Consider the following 20,171-nt stretch of genomic DNA (forward strand, 5'->3'; position numbering starts at 1 on the left):
CGTAAGATCCTTGAACTTCAGACTTGCTGAGCTAGCACTAGCATCTCTAGAGGTAGGTAGTCTGATATTTTTGTTGGTGCTGAATACTGATTCATTACTTTGGAGAGGCAACTTCTACAAGGTGTTTACTTGAACATTTTACTAGGAATAGAGGAAGTGAGTAGAGGACAGGATGCTGTAATGTAAAGAGATGCTAGTGAAACTAAGAACTGTGGAAGCTATGTGAAGATGGGGCTTGAAAATGGTTTTGTTTTCAAGGATTAGCTGATGAGCGAAGGATGAGCGTGAGCTTTATGTGTCAGAAGAAAAGTTTCAATGAAGATCTATATTTCCACAGATGAGAAGTTTTAAAAGATGCCTGTTTTCTTAAAAACAAACAAACAAAATCCTTGCTCAAATTTGTTAGATCTGGAAAAACTAGAAAACTTAACTCTGGAGCACTGCCATCTAGTGGCGTAATCTGCCACAGTCTGTTACTATTTTTGACTTATGTGAGCCTTGAACATAACAGACATCCTTTATATGGTATTAACTTAAGTTTATTTGCACTGCTCACATCTATTGCTGACAAATTCCTGGCATTTGTCTAATTTCACAAATACAAATAACCTAACTGAGAATAAGCATGATTTCTATTTATTTCATAGTAAAATTTAAATGACTTTGTCAAGCAAGTTATAATTGTATGATTTTTATAGTGGATCAGATTAATAAAGCAATCATTATTTTGCTTTCAAGCCTTATCTTCATTGTGAAAAATATCTGGAGGTTTAAAAAACAACAAAGAACTTTTCATTCACATTATTATGTGAATAAACATATAACAGAGCAGAGTATTACTTATCAATATGTATACATCTCTAGGTCAGCCATAACCTAGGACTGACTGCATTGTGTTTATTTTATGTATGACAAAGGTCCCTTGCTTTCTATGTCCTGCTTAATCTTGACATGCTCTGCAGGTATCAGTTGTTTGAGAGTTAAAAATACTACCCTCTAGCCATAAAGACTTGAGGGTTAATCAGAATGTATGTTTATGAACATTATATGTGGACAATCATATCCATTCCTGACAGAAATCTTGCGAATATTTTAACATGGTTTTTAGCTTCATCTTATTTTTGTTAAAATTCCTTCAAGCAGGAATGCTTTAATCTCCTGGAAACATTCTGATTGAATTTTTATTTATTAACCAGCAGGTGGAATAAGAATATTATTAGAATTTATTATTATTGCATTGAGCTGCTTTCCTTCGTGTTGTTTCTGTCTTCCAGAAGTGAGAAGCCTGAATGTTGTTTTGCATTAACTCACATTTTATTACTTGGTATAAACTCACTGAATTGAGAACTATTTATGACAAAAGTGCCCTAAAAGAGTAACAACTCTTATGTTGTTCACTTAAGATGGTCAAATGCTAAAGAATCTTTTGATTGTTTTATACCTTTCTCTATCTTGTATAACTTCTTGACATACCTTTTATGCAGACTCTCACCTTGAAGAGTCAAAACCATGGACTACTTAAATGGAAACAAAAACTAGGAAAGCCAAACACTCGCCAAAAGTTAGGCTTTCAGTTCGTTTTACATGAAACAGGCCTTTTTTCAAAGCTTCCACTTCAAGAAAGGAACATTCCAGAAAGAGTTCAAGAAGTACTCTCAGGTCTACAATCTTTCTTTGCACTAGTGCTGCATTTTAAAGATTCCTTTTCAACATGAGGTTGTACTTCAGAGGCATTTTGTTTGCTAAATCAAATGGCTGGTTCTTAGTTACAGCGAGACCTCCCTGCTGCTCCCATTTACACAGGGTTTTGATAAGTCTTAAATTAAATTCAACATATTTCTATTTTAAGTGTGAATGAAGCCCGCTGCAGCAGATATACACCTGACAGTGGCATTGTAAGTAACAGGAATCAAGCACTTTAATTCCACGAAAACACAAGGAAACTTCATTATTTAGTGTTTGAAAACTACCCCAAATCTGATTAACACCAGTAGATGTCAGTGTTGGTATATACCAATGTGCCAATATGTTACGAAAAATTGTGTTTATGTCATAAGTACTTTATATGCAGTTTGCATGCATATACCTAATTATATTTTTCTTGTTCCTCTGTACATATAACAATAGATGAAACATTTAATATATTTTGTGCTTGTAATTCTGGTACTGAATAATTATACAAGTGACAACAGAAGTAATTATTGTACTGTCAAACAAGCAACAAGAATAGCTAAATATACAGATGTATTTTCTACTCTCTTAAGTAAAAAATATGTTATCATTTTTTACATAAATCCTGTAAAATACATGTTTAAGTAATGAATGATAGTAGACCTGGAATAGTGATTACTGCTATTCTCTAAAATAGTTTCGCTAGTTTCTTAGAAGTAATATGTTCTTCAGATCTAAATCTGGCTTTTCAGGTGCCAGAAACAAAGGAAATAAAGATAAGTTATTGTAGGATTATATGTATATATGGACTTATGTAGATAAGTATGAGTTATATTGTGTTGCTTAAGTGGTCGCTATTTTTGAAATTGAAACATTGACAGAAAATTAAGATGCATAATTATTTACTACAGCAACTTTCAATTTTTTTTCCAAGGAGATTGCCATAGGTAAGTTTATTCAAAATAATAAAGGGCAAGCAAACAATAATCAGAATCTGATCCCAAAATAATCACAAAAAATACTGCTCAAAACCAGCCCAACATTCCTGCTGAAATAATTTCTCTTGAGCATTTAAGTATATCTGATCATAATCACAGTATTTGAATTGTGTATTTGCCATGCATAAAGTTACTTACTTTATAAAATGCACTTCATACTTGGAGGTTACTGTTATATTATGACTTTATTTACAGGTAATATACACCATAGACCTAATTGTGGAAGTCTTAAAATTGGAGGCTTAGCAGTAGGTTTCTTGAATGAGTTTCATTATTCATTCATTTCAATCTTTAGCTCTTCTGAGGGGAAAAAAAAAAAAAAAGTTTTTCTAGTTAGATTAAAAATTACCTACTTTTCTATTTTTCTAATTTCTAACCTGACAGCATCCAAATAACTTAAATCCTCTTCTGTGTTGCTGCAGAATTTGTTATGAAGGAGTTCCTGCTTCAGAACTGTTTCAGAATAATCAGAAAGATGGGATTTGTTCTCTTCTACCTCGTACATCAAAAACTCTAGCTGAGTGGCAAAAAGCTGATTATAGTCTTAAAAAAGCACAGCTTCAACTCATAGGAGAGAAAGTAAGAAATAATTTTAATCATTATGTCATGTAATTGTGCAATTCTGCATTTGAAGCACAATATTTTGGAAGTATTTTTAATTGCTTTTTTCTTCTGCTGCATGAAACCCCTAGGAGTAAAGATTTTTTTTTTTTTTGACATTTGACAAGATACAGTGTAATGATATTTAAAGTTTTTATTGATGGAGAGTGTTATTCTAACATCTCATGGCTCAGTTCTCATCTGTAATAATATTATAGTAATGTGCTAATAACAAACAAAACTACAAACTGTGTAATTCTTTCAGGTGGCAGACCCTATAGGTCACAAAATTTCATTGTATTTGGTGCGATTTAAAGTGGTGGGGATTTCTTTTGTGTTTTTTTTTTTTTTTTACAAAATCATGTACAGAATCATATTTTATCACTTAATAGTTCAGACTCAATACTGACAGTAATAAACTTGGTTTGTGTTAGATGATAACTGAATTCCATTGGTTTTGAAGGTTTCCATTTATCCAGAAGCTTTGAAAATGTTTTGGGCTCCTGTTCCACCAAAATTCTTTGCTCCGATTTCTTCTATGAAGGAAATTTTATTTCCTAAATATGAGGTAAATATTCTGAAAACATACCTTTTGCAAAAATATTTGATTTTCTCATGTTATATTTGTTAAATGTCATAGTTGCATTTTGAACTGCTATTTTAGTAATGCTTCACTATTTATAAGTGTGGTATATAACTCAATGTACAGTTTGTATTAATATACACTAAATAGTATTATTTAACTGACACATCTGGATTAATTAACAGCAGGAATAAACTTGATGTTATCTGCTGTTTCCTAGCCTTACTGAACTGAAAGCTGTGTTAGTGTTATTATATGGACTGCTGTGAGCTGACATAAATTACGGAGGGTACAGATAAAAACTTTAGGGAATCAGGTAGCAATAACTGTTTATTTCAGGTTATATGCCCCTTTTGCATTGTATCATTCTTGATCTTACTAAATATGTTCCACTGCCTGTCCTTCAGTAGCTTAAGATAAATGGCTTCTGTGATGTTGATCTTGATCATCTATCTCTTTAGCTCAAATAGGCTTGACTTGTCTGTTACTATGGTTTCTGTAGCTGACAAATAATAATGTTGTACTTATTTAAATATGTGAATATATTAATATTTCAGAGCAATGTTATTGAAGATATCACATATGAAGACTTTTTAAATGATTATGAAGAAGAGTTAGAAGCTGAGCAAGCTGATCTTGATTTCTATGGTTATTTGCCGGTGTGTATTATGGTCTTTTTTTTGAATGTAATTAAGCTTAGTAAAACAATTCGTAGTTTGAAGTCATAAAGCGATATACGTATAGTTGACTGCTGAAATGTGTGCAAATGAAATACAGTATTTATATTTGGTTCATTTTTGAATATGTAGAAAATGCTAGATTTCATGTTTTAGAACCTGAGACTATTCTTGGTTGCTTTTGGAGTAGCACCTATAATGCAAATAAGAGATTTCTCGGGGCTCAACAGCGAAGGTTACTGGATGTTCCGCTACATACAGCCATCTAAAAAAAAAAAAAAACAGAGGGAGGCAAGGAGGAGAACAGGGGAAGAGGAATATTTCCAAGTATGTGAATGTTTCATGTAGAATTTCCCCAAAGGTATTATAAATGTTAAAGAATAGTCAAGAAATTCTGTGCAGGTGATTTGTAAGCGAGAACTATGAATGTAAGTTGTAGTGTCAGTCTGTCCCTTTATAAAATCGTGCACATTTTAAATGCCTTTGGTCTTTAGAGGCAATGCAGTAGTGAGAGCCATAGGCTTCACAGAGAGCCTCAAGTGCCAAATGATGCTATTCACTTCAAAGTGCTAACTCCATGTAAACATATTTAAGTGAATGGATCTGAGAGGTAGAAGTAGGTAAAAGCTTACCCAGATCCCACAGGAAAATCTTTCCTTACCAAAGGATGTGAAGTACAGCTGAGTATTTGTGTATCTGAAACAACCGAAACCTGGTTTATTGTGATATGATTTACTTTCACTTTTTGTTTGACTTATAGACAGAAAATCAGCTGAGAAGATGCCAGTCTTTCTCACATTTTTCTGACAGGGAGAGCTCAAAGGTATTTTATACTTACTTTTATTTGTTCCCAAACTGTGATTTTTTTATTTGTAGAAGAAATTCTTATGCTGAACTACACTGAACTTAATATTTTCATATTAAATGAAAAGTGAGCACTTCAAAGATCTTTTTCAAGTCATTGGTTAAGCTAAAACTTTTAGTTTCCTATTAGGAGAACATAGGTTTGTAATGAGACTCTCCCATTAACTTTACAGGCACTTGGAAAGAGGTAAGTGAGAGGAGTCTACTCCTTCAACATGGTGTATGTGGATCAGTGGACCAGTAAGGATTTGTAGTATCTGGTTTGGATTTCTGATATATAGTGGTGTCAACATTAAGTTTACAATCCGTAAGGTGATGTCTAAAATGTCTATTGAAGTAATGTTAGGTGCTTCATGAAATACATTAAACTGCAATAAATCGTACATGTTTTACACCTATGCAACAAGGAGTTTATAGTTTATATATTAATAATAAATTGAGTAACTTAAACACTATGTCTGCAGTTTGAACTGAGCATTGATGCTTTATTTATTTACTTATTTTTTAAGCATTAGAGTTTCCTGTTCAAATACAAGTAGTCTTGTTGAATGCTGCTTTTTTTTTTTTTTTTTTTTTTTTTTCAGATTAACAAATGTTTTCTTTCCTCTCTAACTTTCAGGTAGTGGATATGAAATTACATTTTAATTTCTTTGACAAATTTGTGTTATGTCTCATATTATAGTGTAAGACAAGTGAAATGGAGTTAACTAAAAGAGTAGGATGCAATATGCTTTTAAATTGCAGCTGTTATATAACTAATATATATAACATGTATATAAATATATGACTACAATTAAACATCAGATCATAACAGTTATTCTTTTTTATTTTTTATTTTAGTCAGGTGATTCGGGAATTGGGACACAATATAAGGATGCCTAATTCAATTCAGATCTCAACTGTATTTCTAGATAGTACAATCGTATTTCCAAACTTCAGCTGTCTCATCTTTTGTTCTAATGTTATGAATGTATCTCTGTTCATCTTTTTTTTTTGTTAACGTTACCCAGTGGTGTACATTTTTTCACTTTAAAATTTCCATTCCTACAGAGAGAGGATTATCTACTTCAAGTTTCTCATGATAAAATTCTAGAGAAAATTAATTTTAGCCTTTTATGAGCTTCAAATAACTTTCACTTAATGTTTCAGATGTCTTTGTTTTGATGCATATCTGGAGGTGTGTGGTTCTTTTGTCCCATTCAATACTATGTGTTTTTCAAGTGTAGTATCCCTGTTGCTTTTTTCTTTATAATTCTATTCAAAATCAGTCTATTCAAACCAAGCAAATGTAAAACATAAATATTAATTCAAATGAACATTTAAATGAAAAAAAAAAATTCCTTTTTTTTTTTTTTTTTAAACCAGATAAATTTGATTAAAAGATCAGTCTCTGCTCCGGAGATGACTACTTTCAAACATGAAACTGTATTAAAGATATCAGCTAATTTCAAAACCAGCATGAAAGAGTTGAAGTTTATGAAGCAACAAATAGCTGAGCCAAAGGTTGAGACTGGGATTGTGAAAAGCTCCCCTGCCAAGCATCTTTTGAATCAAATCTGTGATGATTGCCCCTCAAAGCTGACAAACGCACCAGTGGAAAATATGCCTGCTTTGACTGGACAAGAGGATAGTGTACTTGCAAAGAGAGCTCAAAAGGCTGGAATTAAATATGTTATTGTCCCAAAAAGAAAGAAGAAGAAGAAATCAAGGAAAGCAATAAATACTAGAAAATTAGAAGCTGTGATTAAGAAATTAAACCAACCTCCAAGAATTCTTAAAAGGTTTTTTTACTGTTTTGCCATTTAAAATAATGTATTTTAATTTGTAGCTGTATTATCTAATTACAGGTGTTATCTTTTTACATATTAAGTATTGCTCTAAAACATTGTTCTAGTGAATGCTTATTACTTATATACAGGTTACCTTAGAAAAAAAAAAAAAAAATAAAAATCCAGACTGTAGTTTTGATTTTAGCAGAATGATACTTTTTAAATACAGGTGTTTAAAGTGTAAGCTCAAAAAACCTCCCAAAGTTGTTCTTGTTTTGTGTTCAGTCCTGATATGCATCCCCAGTGTAACTTATATTGATGCTTAGGCTTGGTTCTTCAGTCCAGTTTCACATTCAGGTTCTCCTTTTTCTGTCTTTACACCTTTCTGTATGTTTATTGTTAAGAAAATCAATTATACTGAAATTACTGAGTGATAAACTGCTATAATAAGAGGAAACTTAGGGAGATAGTGACCTTTCTCCAAAGTTCTCTTTTAGACAGTACTGTATAGTTGTTAAGTATTTCATATCAGTTTCTTTAATCCATGGATTTATCCATAAATCTTTGATTTATTTTATATATTCATACATAAGATTGCTTTATTTTTCCTTCAGTTTCCCTTTTTCTCAGTGGGATCTTCAAATTTAAAATATTACAAATATTATAATTACATATCTTTTATAAAAAAGCATTATAGATTTAGTATTGTCTCTTAGTATTTCATTCTATGTTAGCAAGGCTAGTATTCTTTGTGAAAAATATTAAACATGTCTGTTAAAGATTTGTTTCTTTTACTTCGAGTTCCCAAGCAGATATTAATCATGATCCTTTGTGGAGGCTCTTTTCAGAACAGACAGGTTTTCTTTGCTTACAATTTTGGATGTGTCCTTTCAAGTTCATGTGGTCTTGTTGAAGTTGTTTAACTTTGATTGCTAATTCTTATATTTTCATGGCCTCCTTTGAATATCATCAATATATTCATCCATCTAGGATTTGTCATCAACATATTTAGCCAAACTGAAATATTGTCCTTTCTTAAATTTAGCACTGTCATTGTAAACTGAAGTTAGGAGCTTTTGGAAGAAATTAGCATGAAAATTGCAAATAAGCACTGAACTACTTGGGATCACAGATCATTCAGAAATCTGCTTACCCCATAACTTCAACAGTATTCTTTATAAGTGGCTGGTGTTTAAAAGTCGTCATTATTCATAACTGTATTGTCAACTCTCTTGTTAATTGTTGACTGGCAGACTGTAATTTAATCATTAATATAGCTGGAAATATTTAGTTAATTTTAATATATTTTTTCCTTAGGTCTGTGTCTCTAGGAAGACTTCTTATTCATAATAAATTCATTATCAAGGTGTCGCCAGCAATCAAACTATATCAAAGCCCAAGCATCCCTTGTTTGTTGGATTTTGAAAAGTTTGCTAAAGTGAGGGGTGGAATTCCAAAAGAAACTTCTGCTCGTACATGGGTCAGTGGAATCTGGAGCGGCTGGTTTGATGAAACATTCCCTGCTTGTGGGACTGTTGTTGAGAAGGATACTGAATTGCTAGAAGGAGCTAAGGCAGCGGGCTCTAAAGAAACAAATCTACAAATAGAACTAGTTGACTCAATACAACCTGTTCTGCTTGATGATGCAGTAGTTAGTACTGAAGATTTAGAAGAAGAAGTAAGAAGACTGACTGATCTAATAGAAAAGGTTGGGCGTCCTTCAGCTTTTCAATACTGCAGGCGTGGAGCAATACGAAGAAAGTTAGGCAAGCTAAAATCAGCTATGGATGACTTGGAAAAAGTAAGCTTAATGCCAAGCTTTCCTACTGTGTCAGGCCCCCCTACCCCACCCATTCTTTTTTTTTTTTTTTTTTTAAACTGAACTTATGACTCTTGCTCAGGATACAGCATTTAAGACCTGAAGTGATATGATGTATTTTGGAGAGAGGATAAATGGAAAGGACGGAGGCTATTTGCTTCAAGTAATGCTGCTGACAAACATAATTTTAATTTCTGCAAAAGCATAGTGAGAAATTAAAATGGAAAGTAATGTATATTTTCTTTTTATGATTGAACTATCGTTTAACACTGATGGTTTTATACAGTAGTATTAGTGGCTTTCTATGCATATTTGTTTATATAACTTTGTTTCCTCTATATAGGGGAACAGCAGGGCTACAAAACCTGCTGTTAATTCTGCCAAATACCCCGCGCAACTAGTCAGAAGTAATCCAACAGAATAAAAACACTGACAGAAAGGGAAAAAAAAAGAAATGAATTTTTACCTTGAACTTCAGGAATGGGCAATCAAGTGATGAAGTGTCTGAAAAGGCTAAAAATTCCACACTGGCAAAATGACCCATTGACCAGTGGCCCCCTATTAACTGCTTGCAAAGCTATTGCATAATTTAGTGAAAACATTGACTGTTATTTTCACAAACACAACCTCTGTGTAGTTAATGGATCCTAGAAATGGCTTACAGACCCAAATCTGAGAATTACTTTTGTAGCAGACCAGTCTCAGATGTGTATCTGTCTCTATATTTATTTCCATATGGCTGTTAAGTTTGTATTATCTGCACAAAGAAATATATATGTATATATATATATATATATATATGTGTATGTGTTTGTGTATGCGTATGTGTATGTATATGTGTATATGTGGATAATATCTATCAAAAATCTTAGGATATTAGGAATATAGGAATATTAGCATATATTACGAAATGTAAAGTACTTTTATAGGAATCATGGCAGTGTAGTTTGAAAAACGGATACATTTTTCATGGAGACATGCTTATTTCTTACTTTCAGATAGATGAGCAACATTGTTTCTAATCATGCAGAGTTTTTAGAAATAATTCAGGTAACTGCTAAAGAAATAAATGTGGTAATATCACAGCTGATCTGTTTTATACTGAATTCTGGTAGTCTGATTTCTGCATATTTGTAAGCATATATTGCTTTTAAATGGGTGCATCAATCAAACTCCTCAGATTTATGGATTAAATAGAAGTTTGTCTAAGATTTATTAAAAATCATTTTGGTACAATAAGATTTCATTTCCCATGTGCTATTGTTAGCATAGTTGAGAAGTTTCTTCTGCAAAACAAACTATTATTCTTATTTTGTTTGTAGGCTATAAGCTTAGAACCGCTACTACTTGATGCTTACTGGCATAGGCATTTGATTTACCTCTTTCAGGACAAATTTTCTGCTGCTTTAAATGACCTGAATTTCATAACTAAATGGAACAAAAATAAAGCAGGTAAGAATCTGCTGAAGCGTAATTTAACTTTCTAAGCAGCTCACTTTTCATCCAAAGTAGATATTTAACTTCAGTTGGTTTATCTCTATTATAGAAAAACTATAAAGCTGACATCAAGTATTTGGGACAGAAAATTGATTTCTAAGAAAAAAATAAGTACTTAATTTCATTGTACTTAAAAAAAAAAGAAAAGAAAAGAAAAAAAGAGGATTATATTCATTAATTTAATGGGGAAAGCTGATTATCCTATAGTGGGGACAACATGCTATTGTGCATTCAATCAGACCTGTTCTACTGTGAGCTTTATACTATGAAGGAGGACCTTTAAAAGGAAAATGTGTCCCCTGTTGGCCAGAAGAATAAAGAGAGTCAAGTTTGGTCTGTCTTCTAAAGAAGAATTGACATAAGTTTTTTTTATGTGCCTGTTATCTGTATGGATTGGGAACTGGTGGCTGAGTAGCAACTCTCCAGAACAAGTTATGTGAGTCATCAGTGCAGCCTTGCGGCAGGGGAGGCTAGCCATGCTCTGGATACATTGAGAAAAGTGTGGCCCTGCAGGTGAGGTAAAGTGATTCTCCCCTGCCTGATTGTGGTGTTGCATCTCCGTTACTGTGCTTGATATGACAGAGGGAAACTGGAGAAAATCCTTTGAAAATCTGGATGGTCAGGTGCCTGAAACATCCCTTTTGTACTGAAAGGCTGAGGAAGCTGATTTAGCTTTGAGAAAGTGAGGCTAATAGGTAAATATGTCCTCAGCTATGTGATGCATAGTAATAGAGAAGACAGAATCAGACTTTACTTTGAGATGCTTTGTCAAGTGGGAGATAATATGTACAAGTTGCAACAATGGAGATCTTTGGGCATGAAAATATTCACTGTAGGAATGGTGAAGTACTGAAGCAGATACTTATTGGAGATTTTAAAGTCTGGACAAGGCCCTGCGTTGCTTGACCTAAAATTTAGCCCTGAAATTAAGCCCCTGGACTAGGGGAGTTGAAAGCTCCTTTGTGATCTACCCCCTTTTTTTTCCTTTAATGCTTTTTCAAATAACTCAGATGATTTTAATTTGCTGAAACCATTTCTCTGTGCAGAACATCTGAAGGATAGGTAAGCAATATGTTAAATTTTAAAGTCACTGTATTGTTTTGAACACAATACATTCATTATATGATCTCACTGTGATTACAATTAAATTGTTAGAGTTGATCAACAAATGCCTACATTTGATGATAAACATCTATATTTATACTGCAAGTAGGTGTGGGAAGTATTTTTCATGAGGAGAAAAACTTTAAATTGAAGGATGACAGTGCAAGATAGGTAGTTGTACATTTTTCATGGATAAATGTTGAGTTGTGAATTAGAGGAGATTTCTAACCATTTTAGGAGTGAAGCTCGGGGGTGGCTTTCTAAATTGAGTAATGTAGTTAAGTGAGGATTTTAAAGCAGAGTTCGATAAAGTGAAATGAATTTTATAACAGTATTTAACAGTGGTCATACAGATGTAAATTCATACTAGTTGTCAGGTCCTTTACTTTATTGGAAGTGAGGGAAAAGTGACGTGCTGTTTTTTGCATTACATCTATTACGTGTTACTCAGGGCTTTGGCTAAGCTATCTGTAAGGACCAGGGGGTGGTGTGGTTTACTTTGTCCCTTTTTTTTTTTTTTTTTTTTTCCCCACCCTCACATTCAAATATCTTGCTACCACTCTACTTATGATCAGTTCTAACTGATCAGAGGCCAGCCTTACTTAAGGCTAGGAGAAACTATTTTACTCCTTCATCAGATTGTCAGTGTCTACTGGAGAGTTCTGTTTTGTTATATTTGGTATTGTGATTGAGGCCTGCAACAGAACACAAAAATGAGAACATCGTACTTCTGAGGATCATTTGGAAGTTTTGTATTACTTGCTAGTGTGGAGGCTTAAAAGATTATTGGTGCCTTTGTTTTCTGTTGTTCTGGTGCCACTGTCCCCTGTGCTCTATTACAATTTTTTCTTTGAATTTTTTTCACTAGAAGTTTGTTAGGAGGAGTTGGGAAGTGTTAAGCCATTTGGGGTGTGGAAGTGAACATTTGGGATGAGTTGACTCAAGCCAGCGTCTAAGGATCTATATAGCTGCTCCCTTGTTCTACCCCACCCCTAGCAGGATGGACGAAAATAGGTAGATCAAAAGAGAGAAAACTTGTGGCTCGAGGTGCTGACACTTTAACAAATAAAAAGGAAAGATACAAAGAAAGGGAAGACAATCACTCGCCACTTCACACATGCAGTATTAATACCCCTACTTTTAGACATAAATTCAAAACGTAGCACCACAGGCAGTTAAGAAGAAAGCTAGGTCTATTTCAACCAGGATCAGTAACTATTTACAGTTACTGAAAACCAAATCTACGCTTTGTCTGTTTGTGGTCAACAGGACTAACTCAAACGGCTTGATGGGACATTTCTGCTGAGCTCTGCAGAGAGCGAAGAGATTTTAGCTCTTGTGGGATTCATGGGTACTATCAGTTTCCATCTATATGGGCTTGAGTACAGAGCACACGGCTCTAAATTTCTGAGCTCTGTTGCTCAGATTAAACAACTTCCAGACTTTTTGATTTAATTTCTACTGCTTGTTTCAAATACTGTGTAAGAAGGAGATGACATTATTCTGGACTGCTAAATAGTCTTCTGTTTTGTGGGATTATTTCAGATGCATACCTGTCAAAGGCTGAAATTTACAGAAAACAGGGTGATAATACAATGGCAATCATCAATTACAGCTCTGCAATACAATGCAACTCTATGGATGATGACATTTATTTCAGAAGGGCTGAGTTGTATTTTGAGGAAAATCAATTGTTGTTGGCTGTAGATGATTATGCCAAAGTAAGTTAACTTTTTTGTATTGTTACAATAATGTTGTAGTTCTTGTTAACTTTGAAAGTAAACTGTATGTGGATATATCTGGAAAATAGTTTTGAGCACAGATATCCTTTCTAATAAATGATGTTTTAAAAGAAATCAGTGTCATAAAAATTACTTATTTCTGTTATTCCGGTCTGGTAATTCAGTAAATTGCTGAATGTCTACACATTCTCAGGTGCTGATAAGTTTGTATGTATCACTGCTTCCCTATCTCACTGTATCATTAATGGAAACGATAGCAGAGAATTAGGGGGAAAAAAAAAAAAGAGAATAAAGAAATAATTTTATAACATTATTTTTATAGCATTATGTTATTCTTTATTTTTTATTATAGTGTTTTCAATATAACCCAAAAAGAACAGATGCACTTATGAAACATGGAATATATTTCTTTGACTGTTCAATTTTGACTACAGCTATTCAGGATTTTACAGCTGTGATTAGAGAAGACCCTAGCAATGCTCAAGCAAGGTATAATATAGAGTATGACATAAGTATTTGAATTTTAATTGGATTATTAAAACATTAATATGCAAAAGACTAAATATGCATTATACAGTAATAAAGCAATTACATTTTCAAAAAGGTATATGTCAGAAATAAAGTAAGACTATTAGGCCATGATATTCGTTGGGGAATCTTTGTATTGCTTCAGTGACTTCGGATTAGTACCTAAACCTTAATTTAACTAAGCATAGAACCATGTATTCAGATTCATCTGAAGAATTGCAAATATAGAGTAGGCTGGATTGTGTTTGCTGTAAAGAACTGGATTTAAATAAGTGCTTAAAGTGAAGAATATCTTCAGTATTGCGTAGATCTATGCTGAATTTCAATTTGTTTTCTTGACACTTCTTAGCATTATGCTTAGTTAATGCTTTCTGCAGGGGAAAAAAAATCCAAATATAGGGATGAGAATAATCTTTATTTTCAAATTACAACAATGTTTTTGAGTTTTAACTTTAAAAGACTGAATTTTTTTCTTTTTCTTTTTTTTTTTTTTTTGGAAAATGTGTCCAATTTTTTTTTAAGTTCCTACAAAGTTTTACATTATTTCTATACTGTAATCTGTGAAATAATTAAAAAGATGCAATATGCAATACCATATGATGACACTTGAATTTAGATGTAAGTGCTGTATCCTTGGGATGTAGAATTTTGAATTTCATTGAGGAGTAGTATAATAGGTGACTGTAAACCTGGCTGCTTTAAAGAAATATTGAAAAATAGAATGGATGATTTCAGAAAGCTTTAATATAGTAATGAGACTCCTTTTATTTCTTGTTTATGTAAGATTTGAGGAAAACTAGCATTTTCTGTACTCGAACTGCTGCGCCAATACACTGTGGAACTTGGAGAGTCTCCCATTCAACTTATCTCTAAGCTGATAGTGCTGTGTTATATTGAGTCTGGAGTATTGAAGTACAATAATCTGCCTATATGGTATAGGCAGGACCTTGTAGGACCTTGTTCCTTTAGACTTGTTTTAATGTACTGAGAAACAGAATAAGCATTTGCTTTTATTCTTCAACATTTCCCCCCCCTAAGTAAGTGCTTCAAATTTGCATGGCATTAAAGGAAGAATGCTTGGTATTAAGTTGACTCAAATTGTTTCTTCTTCATTAGGCTATATCGAGGAAGAGCATATGCTAAACAGAAGCAGTATAGAAATGCAATACAAGACTTGGCAGCAGCAATTCATCTAGACCCCTCTTGTTGGTTAGCGTTCTTCTATAGAGGTTGCATCTTACGGGAGATTGATCCAAAAAGAGCTCTGCAGGACTTCAGTGTTTCTGGTATTTTTACTTCTAAAGGTGTATGTTTGTTTAAAAAGAGAAATGATCATCAGTCATTAATTACTATATTATAGTACAGCAAAATTATTTCCTGTTCAGTTTCTGAAAAATATAGTTGTTTTTCAGTATATGCTAATAATTTATTCCTTTTCATTTCTATTAAGTTCATTACATCATCTGTTGCTGCTGTTGCTATTCCTCAGGTACTTTCACTCTGATTCCTAAGCCTTTTTAATTTCAATTCTAACAGTTTGAATGAATGTAACTGAGAATTCTATACATCTTGAAGATATTTGAAGCACTATTAAAACCAACTGTATTATGATATAATATGTTATGTTACAATGCTGTTAAACAATTATATTTTATAAAACTCTTGGAAAGCCAGAGTAAAGACTGAACCGCAGGTAAGTTGAGTGGAGTAATAGAAATACATGAGAATATTTGAACTATTGATTTTTCATTTCTTCTTTCTCACAGTACTCATCAATGACACTCAGGAGAATTTTTCTTCTTTTCTTCATCGTGGGGTCATTTACTCAAAGCAACAGCAATGGTCATTTGCAATCCATGACTTTGAAAGCGTCATAGCTTTGGACAGGTAACGGGACTTGACAATTTCAGCAGATTTGGTTTATATTCTTATTACCTGAAAGCATAAAAATACTAAAAACAAAACAAAACCAAACCAGACCAAAACAAAAACAAAAAACCCCACCACCCAAAAACAAACAAACAAAAAAAATCCTAAGGAAATAAGTACTAATAAAGGGAAGTGGAGTCACTACTTACTCAGAAAAGAGACTGAAATTAAAACACACTGAAATACAATGTTGTCTTTTCACAGTATCTTTCTTCTCTTTTACCCTAGTACAAATACAATAAAAATAATTATTTATTTGTTTTAGATTTAAATTTTATTTTACCTTACATGGCAAATTGAAATCTTAATTACAGGAAGAAATCATTCTTCCCAGAATTATTTCACAGATCTTCTGAAAGGAAATTTGCATACAACGTAGGTGAAAGCACATTTTTTCCAAAAAACTATGCCACAATATTTTGCTTAGTAAAATCAGCAGTGTCCATGAAATAAATTAAAACAAAAAATTCCTGATAACATAAAATAAAACAAAACTGCTTGTGATCTGTTAGTTGGTGACTAAAGCTAATGCTTTTTCTGTGTATTGGACTTCTTCCTATCACTTAGTACTCTATAAACAGACTGTTTGTATTGTTGGGCTTCTAAAGACAGTCTTGCAAATTGAAAAAAGCTTCGTATTCCAGTTATTTAGATTAGTTACTCGTTCTTTTAAGACAGAGTTCTTTCAGCCTCAACAGTCTTGTTTTGAGCAAAGGCTCCCATTCCAGTCTGTGGCAGATGTACAACCCCTTCAGCTTTCCTTTTTTCTTGGCTCTTTTGTTGGGAATCTAGAACTTGCCTAGTAAGTTTCTCCAAGAGATGGCTGCACAAGATATTGTAAATCCTGGAATCTCTGATCTTTCACACTGCTAGCCAAAAAGGTAAAGGAGCAGGCTAACTGGGAGACATGTGTGTTTTGTTGGAGTCTTTTGTAAGTAAACTTTTATGCTTTTATGTTGGAGAGTTCAGTGTTTCTTGGTGTATTCAGTATATGTGAATTACCATCTAGATCTACTGATAATCTATTCTGTGCATAGAAGCTGTCTCTTCAGCTGGAAATGAATATTATTTTGCTCAGTGTGATCAAAATATGTTGTAAATGTCATAAAAGCAAAGCCTGCTGCAGAGTTTATACAGTTATGTATTTCATGAAATAACAAAAGAGAAAAATCTTTTTTTTTAGCTCTATCATCTTTGCGTACCTAAATATTGGTTTGATACTGCTGTTGCATCTGGATCAGTACTATGAAGCAATTCAACAGTTTACTAATGCTATAAAAATTGATCCTCTCAATGTTCAAGCCTACTTGTATAGAGCACAAGCATATCACAAGGTAATACTCCCCTTAGTTTTTCATTGTCACTTGTACAGCTCTATATTTGGTGTTGTTGCAAGTATTTTAATATTTACACCTTGATGTTGCATTGTTATAACCTGTTTACAGCTATACACTTCAAGTAGTCCTTATCACCATAATAGAATTATGTACATTTCAAATACTATAAAGCAAACTTGGCATGTGATGCAACAAAATAAAATATTTCAAATTTCATTCAATTTTTTTTCTGGATCAGTGTTCATCTAGTCTGGGCTTTGATAAAATATACTTGAAATAAAAGAAATTGAAATACTTTTTTTTTTTTCTAGACATAGGGTTCTTGAGAACTTTTGTTTTTCAGGAAACTGGGAGCTGTTTTAAAGTTTTTTAATTTCCCATTAATACATTACATCTGTGTAGATGAGAGAACAGGTTCTGCTAGCAGTTGTTTTTTGTGAACTTCTCAGGAGCATAAGGAACATAGTCTTCAGTGTGACTTAACTTCTGTGGACTGTCATTGGAAAGATGGCAAGAATTATTTCTCATTTAAGTGTTTTGAGAGATTATTTAATACTGTTCATTTTATCTGTCTGAAGAAAACTACTTTTAACTCATCAATTCACTTGGATGGACTCTTATTAAAAAATAAAATTTAAAGATATGATACTGACTTTAAGAACTTGTCTCATAGTTCACATAGAATGTCTTCTACTAATGCTCAAGTTGCTTCTGTAGTTTTTTGAAATATGTAGAGTAGCTAAATTCATATTAGTATGTGAATTCCAGCAATAATATTTGATGGCAGTTCCAGCTGGCATCTAGCCATCTGGATAGATCAGTCCTTGGTATCTTCTCTGCAATGATTCCTGCCATTTCTCCTCCCCTTCTCACAGAAAAACAGTGAATGGGACTACAGACACAGTCTTGACAAATCATTGCTGTAATGATTTGCATTTAAAATTAATCAGGACATATGTGCATGTGGATATCGTGACCTACTCTTCTTCCCAGTAGTCCAGAATCTTATTTGGATTTTGGAAAAGTAAAGAAAATGTCTGCTGTTCAAGTCTGCCCTGTGGGACAGTATGGAAATCTGTAGGTGGCAGACCTTTTAACTAAAAAGTGCTGAGCCTTTACTTTAGAAGGCATGTCCCTCATGAGTTGTTATTATGTGGGTACTATGTCCTGTAGGACCACATTTACAGAAATAATTGTCTCCAAACTGTGTTCATAATACCAGCTAAATAGTTGTATTTTTTTGTTTGTTTTAAATTACAGATTCATAATTTATCAAATGCTGTGAAAGATATAAATCGAGCCATTCATCTTTATCCAGATAAATCAGAACTACAAATACTAAGGTAGGAAAGTGCTTAGTGGAAGTCTTCACACATACCTTACTCTTAACAGCATTTCCCATTGGAAATATTTTGGTAGATGCTTCGTATGCTTTGAACCTTGCTCTCAATAGGTTTTAAAAAAAAAAAAAAAAGTATTTTAATGGCATTTTCAAACCTTAGGAACTTCATATCTGTATAATGTCATCCTGTTAATATAATCTCAAAGGAAATGTAGTTTTGTAATTCCTACAATCTGCAAAGAAGTAAGCATGTTGTTTCTTGGTGCTTTTGTGTTAGAGAAAAAAAAAATATTGGAATACATTGGTTTTCATTTTTTTCTCCTTTTCTGTAAAAGAAAATAAATTGCAGCAGCATTTGCATTTTGACAGAAATACCTGGGAAGAACTTTACTAATTGCATCCAACAAATATTTCTTCACAGGGGACAGTATTTAATGGAGTTGAAGAAATATGAGCTGGCAAGCTTATGTATTCACCAACTCGCAAAAATGAATGAAGGTAATGTCAATTTGCCTGTGTTGTTGTGTGATCTCTAATCAAGGAATTACAAGTTTACATTTAAAAAAAAATATCTGTTCAAGCACTCTAGTAAGTTAGTTACCATGAATCAGCTAAAATATAGGGTAACTTTTAAAGATATGAAATATACATTATTTCCTGATTACTACTTGTGATTTCAGAATTTCTTTCGAGTTCTCGTGTTTTTTTTTTTTTTTTTTTTTTTTTTTTTTGAGTTCATGTGGTGGTGTTTCTTTGTTGGTTTTTTTTTTTTTTTTGGTGGTGCTTTTTCTTCCTTTCAATTTTGATAACTTCTGCTTTAAAAGGAATATTGAGTAAGGATTCTGTACTGTACTTCTTTATAGTCCTTCCTAATAAAATACTACGTAGCTCCAGGACTGAGTCTTTGCAATGCATTTGAACAGTAAAAATGTTGCAGTATAAAAGTTCCTTATGTGATGAGCATAAAGTGGCAGTGTACAGTGCATCCTTACAGTTATTCATGAATCCATGTGAATACCTATTCTACTCAAGATGAAATTATCTTTCTCTGGTAGGGACGAACTGTGGGTGCACACAGTATTATATAGAAACAATGCATGCATGTGGTGATACTTCAACATAGCACAGACTTCCTAGATGTGGGGAGAGGAGGGTTTGTGGGTGTTTAGCCATTGAGTTACACTTACTGATAATTGTTCAGCTTGAGATTTTTATATGGGATTTTGTTTAGTCTTTTTGAAACAAACTATTTTAACAATATTCTGAAATTTGCATGTAATTTAGAGATTTTATACTGGAAAACACATGTTGAAGTAAAAGATCGTAATTTTCTGTGGTGGTTTTCTTCCAGTGTCCTTTCAGATTCAGCCTGCTCAGCAAGCACTCATACAGTCATTTTGTCAAAATCACAGTAAAGCCATAGAGTGCTTACATGAAGCTGCTACAACTCAACCTGAGCCTTCAGTGTTTGTCCTCTTAGGAAAAATACAAATGAAAGCTGAGAAAACAGAGGTTAGAAACATTTGTTATACGTCTATGCCAACCAAGACAATGTTTTTTCTTAATTCTTTTAGTATTTTATGTCTTTGTATATAAATAAATCTTTGGTGCAACTTACTGTTAAAATTCAAGAAGACCTGTGTAAAACTTTTCAACAACAGCAAAACAGCAGTTCTGCATAATTTAGGCAATTTGAATTTTAACATGTTTT

At 33.0% G+C, this 20,171-nt stretch overlaps 1 protein-coding gene across 13 annotated transcripts in view; it reads left to right on the top strand.

Moving 5' to 3' along the window:
- The window catches only part of TTC6 (tetratricopeptide repeat domain 6), a 56,400-nt gene that overhangs the window by 16,798 nt on the left and 19,431 nt on the right, over window positions 1-20,171 (top strand). For all 13 annotated transcript variants that reach the window (XM_085225274.1, XM_085225265.1, XM_085225267.1 and 10 more), the window contains 15 exons: window positions 3,092-3,248; window positions 3,733-3,837; window positions 4,410-4,511; window positions 5,290-5,352; window positions 6,759-7,174; window positions 8,480-8,963; window positions 10,304-10,433; window positions 13,128-13,303; window positions 13,677-13,813; window positions 14,969-15,138; window positions 15,619-15,739; window positions 16,965-17,115; window positions 18,379-18,461; window positions 18,882-18,958; window positions 19,812-19,972. In XM_085225274.1, coding sequence (XP_085081400.1) covers window positions 3,092-3,248; window positions 3,733-3,837; window positions 4,410-4,511; window positions 5,290-5,352; window positions 6,759-7,174; window positions 8,480-8,963; window positions 10,304-10,433; window positions 13,128-13,303; window positions 13,677-13,813; window positions 14,969-15,138; window positions 15,619-15,739; window positions 16,965-17,115; window positions 18,379-18,461; window positions 18,882-18,958; window positions 19,812-19,972 — 2,533 coding nt within the window. The remainder of the gene's footprint in view (window positions 1-3,091; window positions 3,249-3,732; window positions 3,838-4,409; window positions 4,512-5,289; window positions 5,353-6,758; window positions 7,175-8,479; window positions 8,964-10,303; window positions 10,434-13,127; window positions 13,304-13,676; window positions 13,814-14,968; window positions 15,139-15,618; window positions 15,740-16,964; window positions 17,116-18,378; window positions 18,462-18,881; window positions 18,959-19,811; window positions 19,973-20,171) is intronic.

This window comes from Meleagris gallopavo, chromosome 5, assembly GCF_905368555.1.
Source record: "Meleagris gallopavo chromosome 5, MGAL_WU_HG_1.1, whole genome shotgun sequence".
NCBI classification, from domain to species: domain Eukaryota; kingdom Metazoa; phylum Chordata; class Aves; order Galliformes; family Phasianidae; genus Meleagris; species Meleagris gallopavo.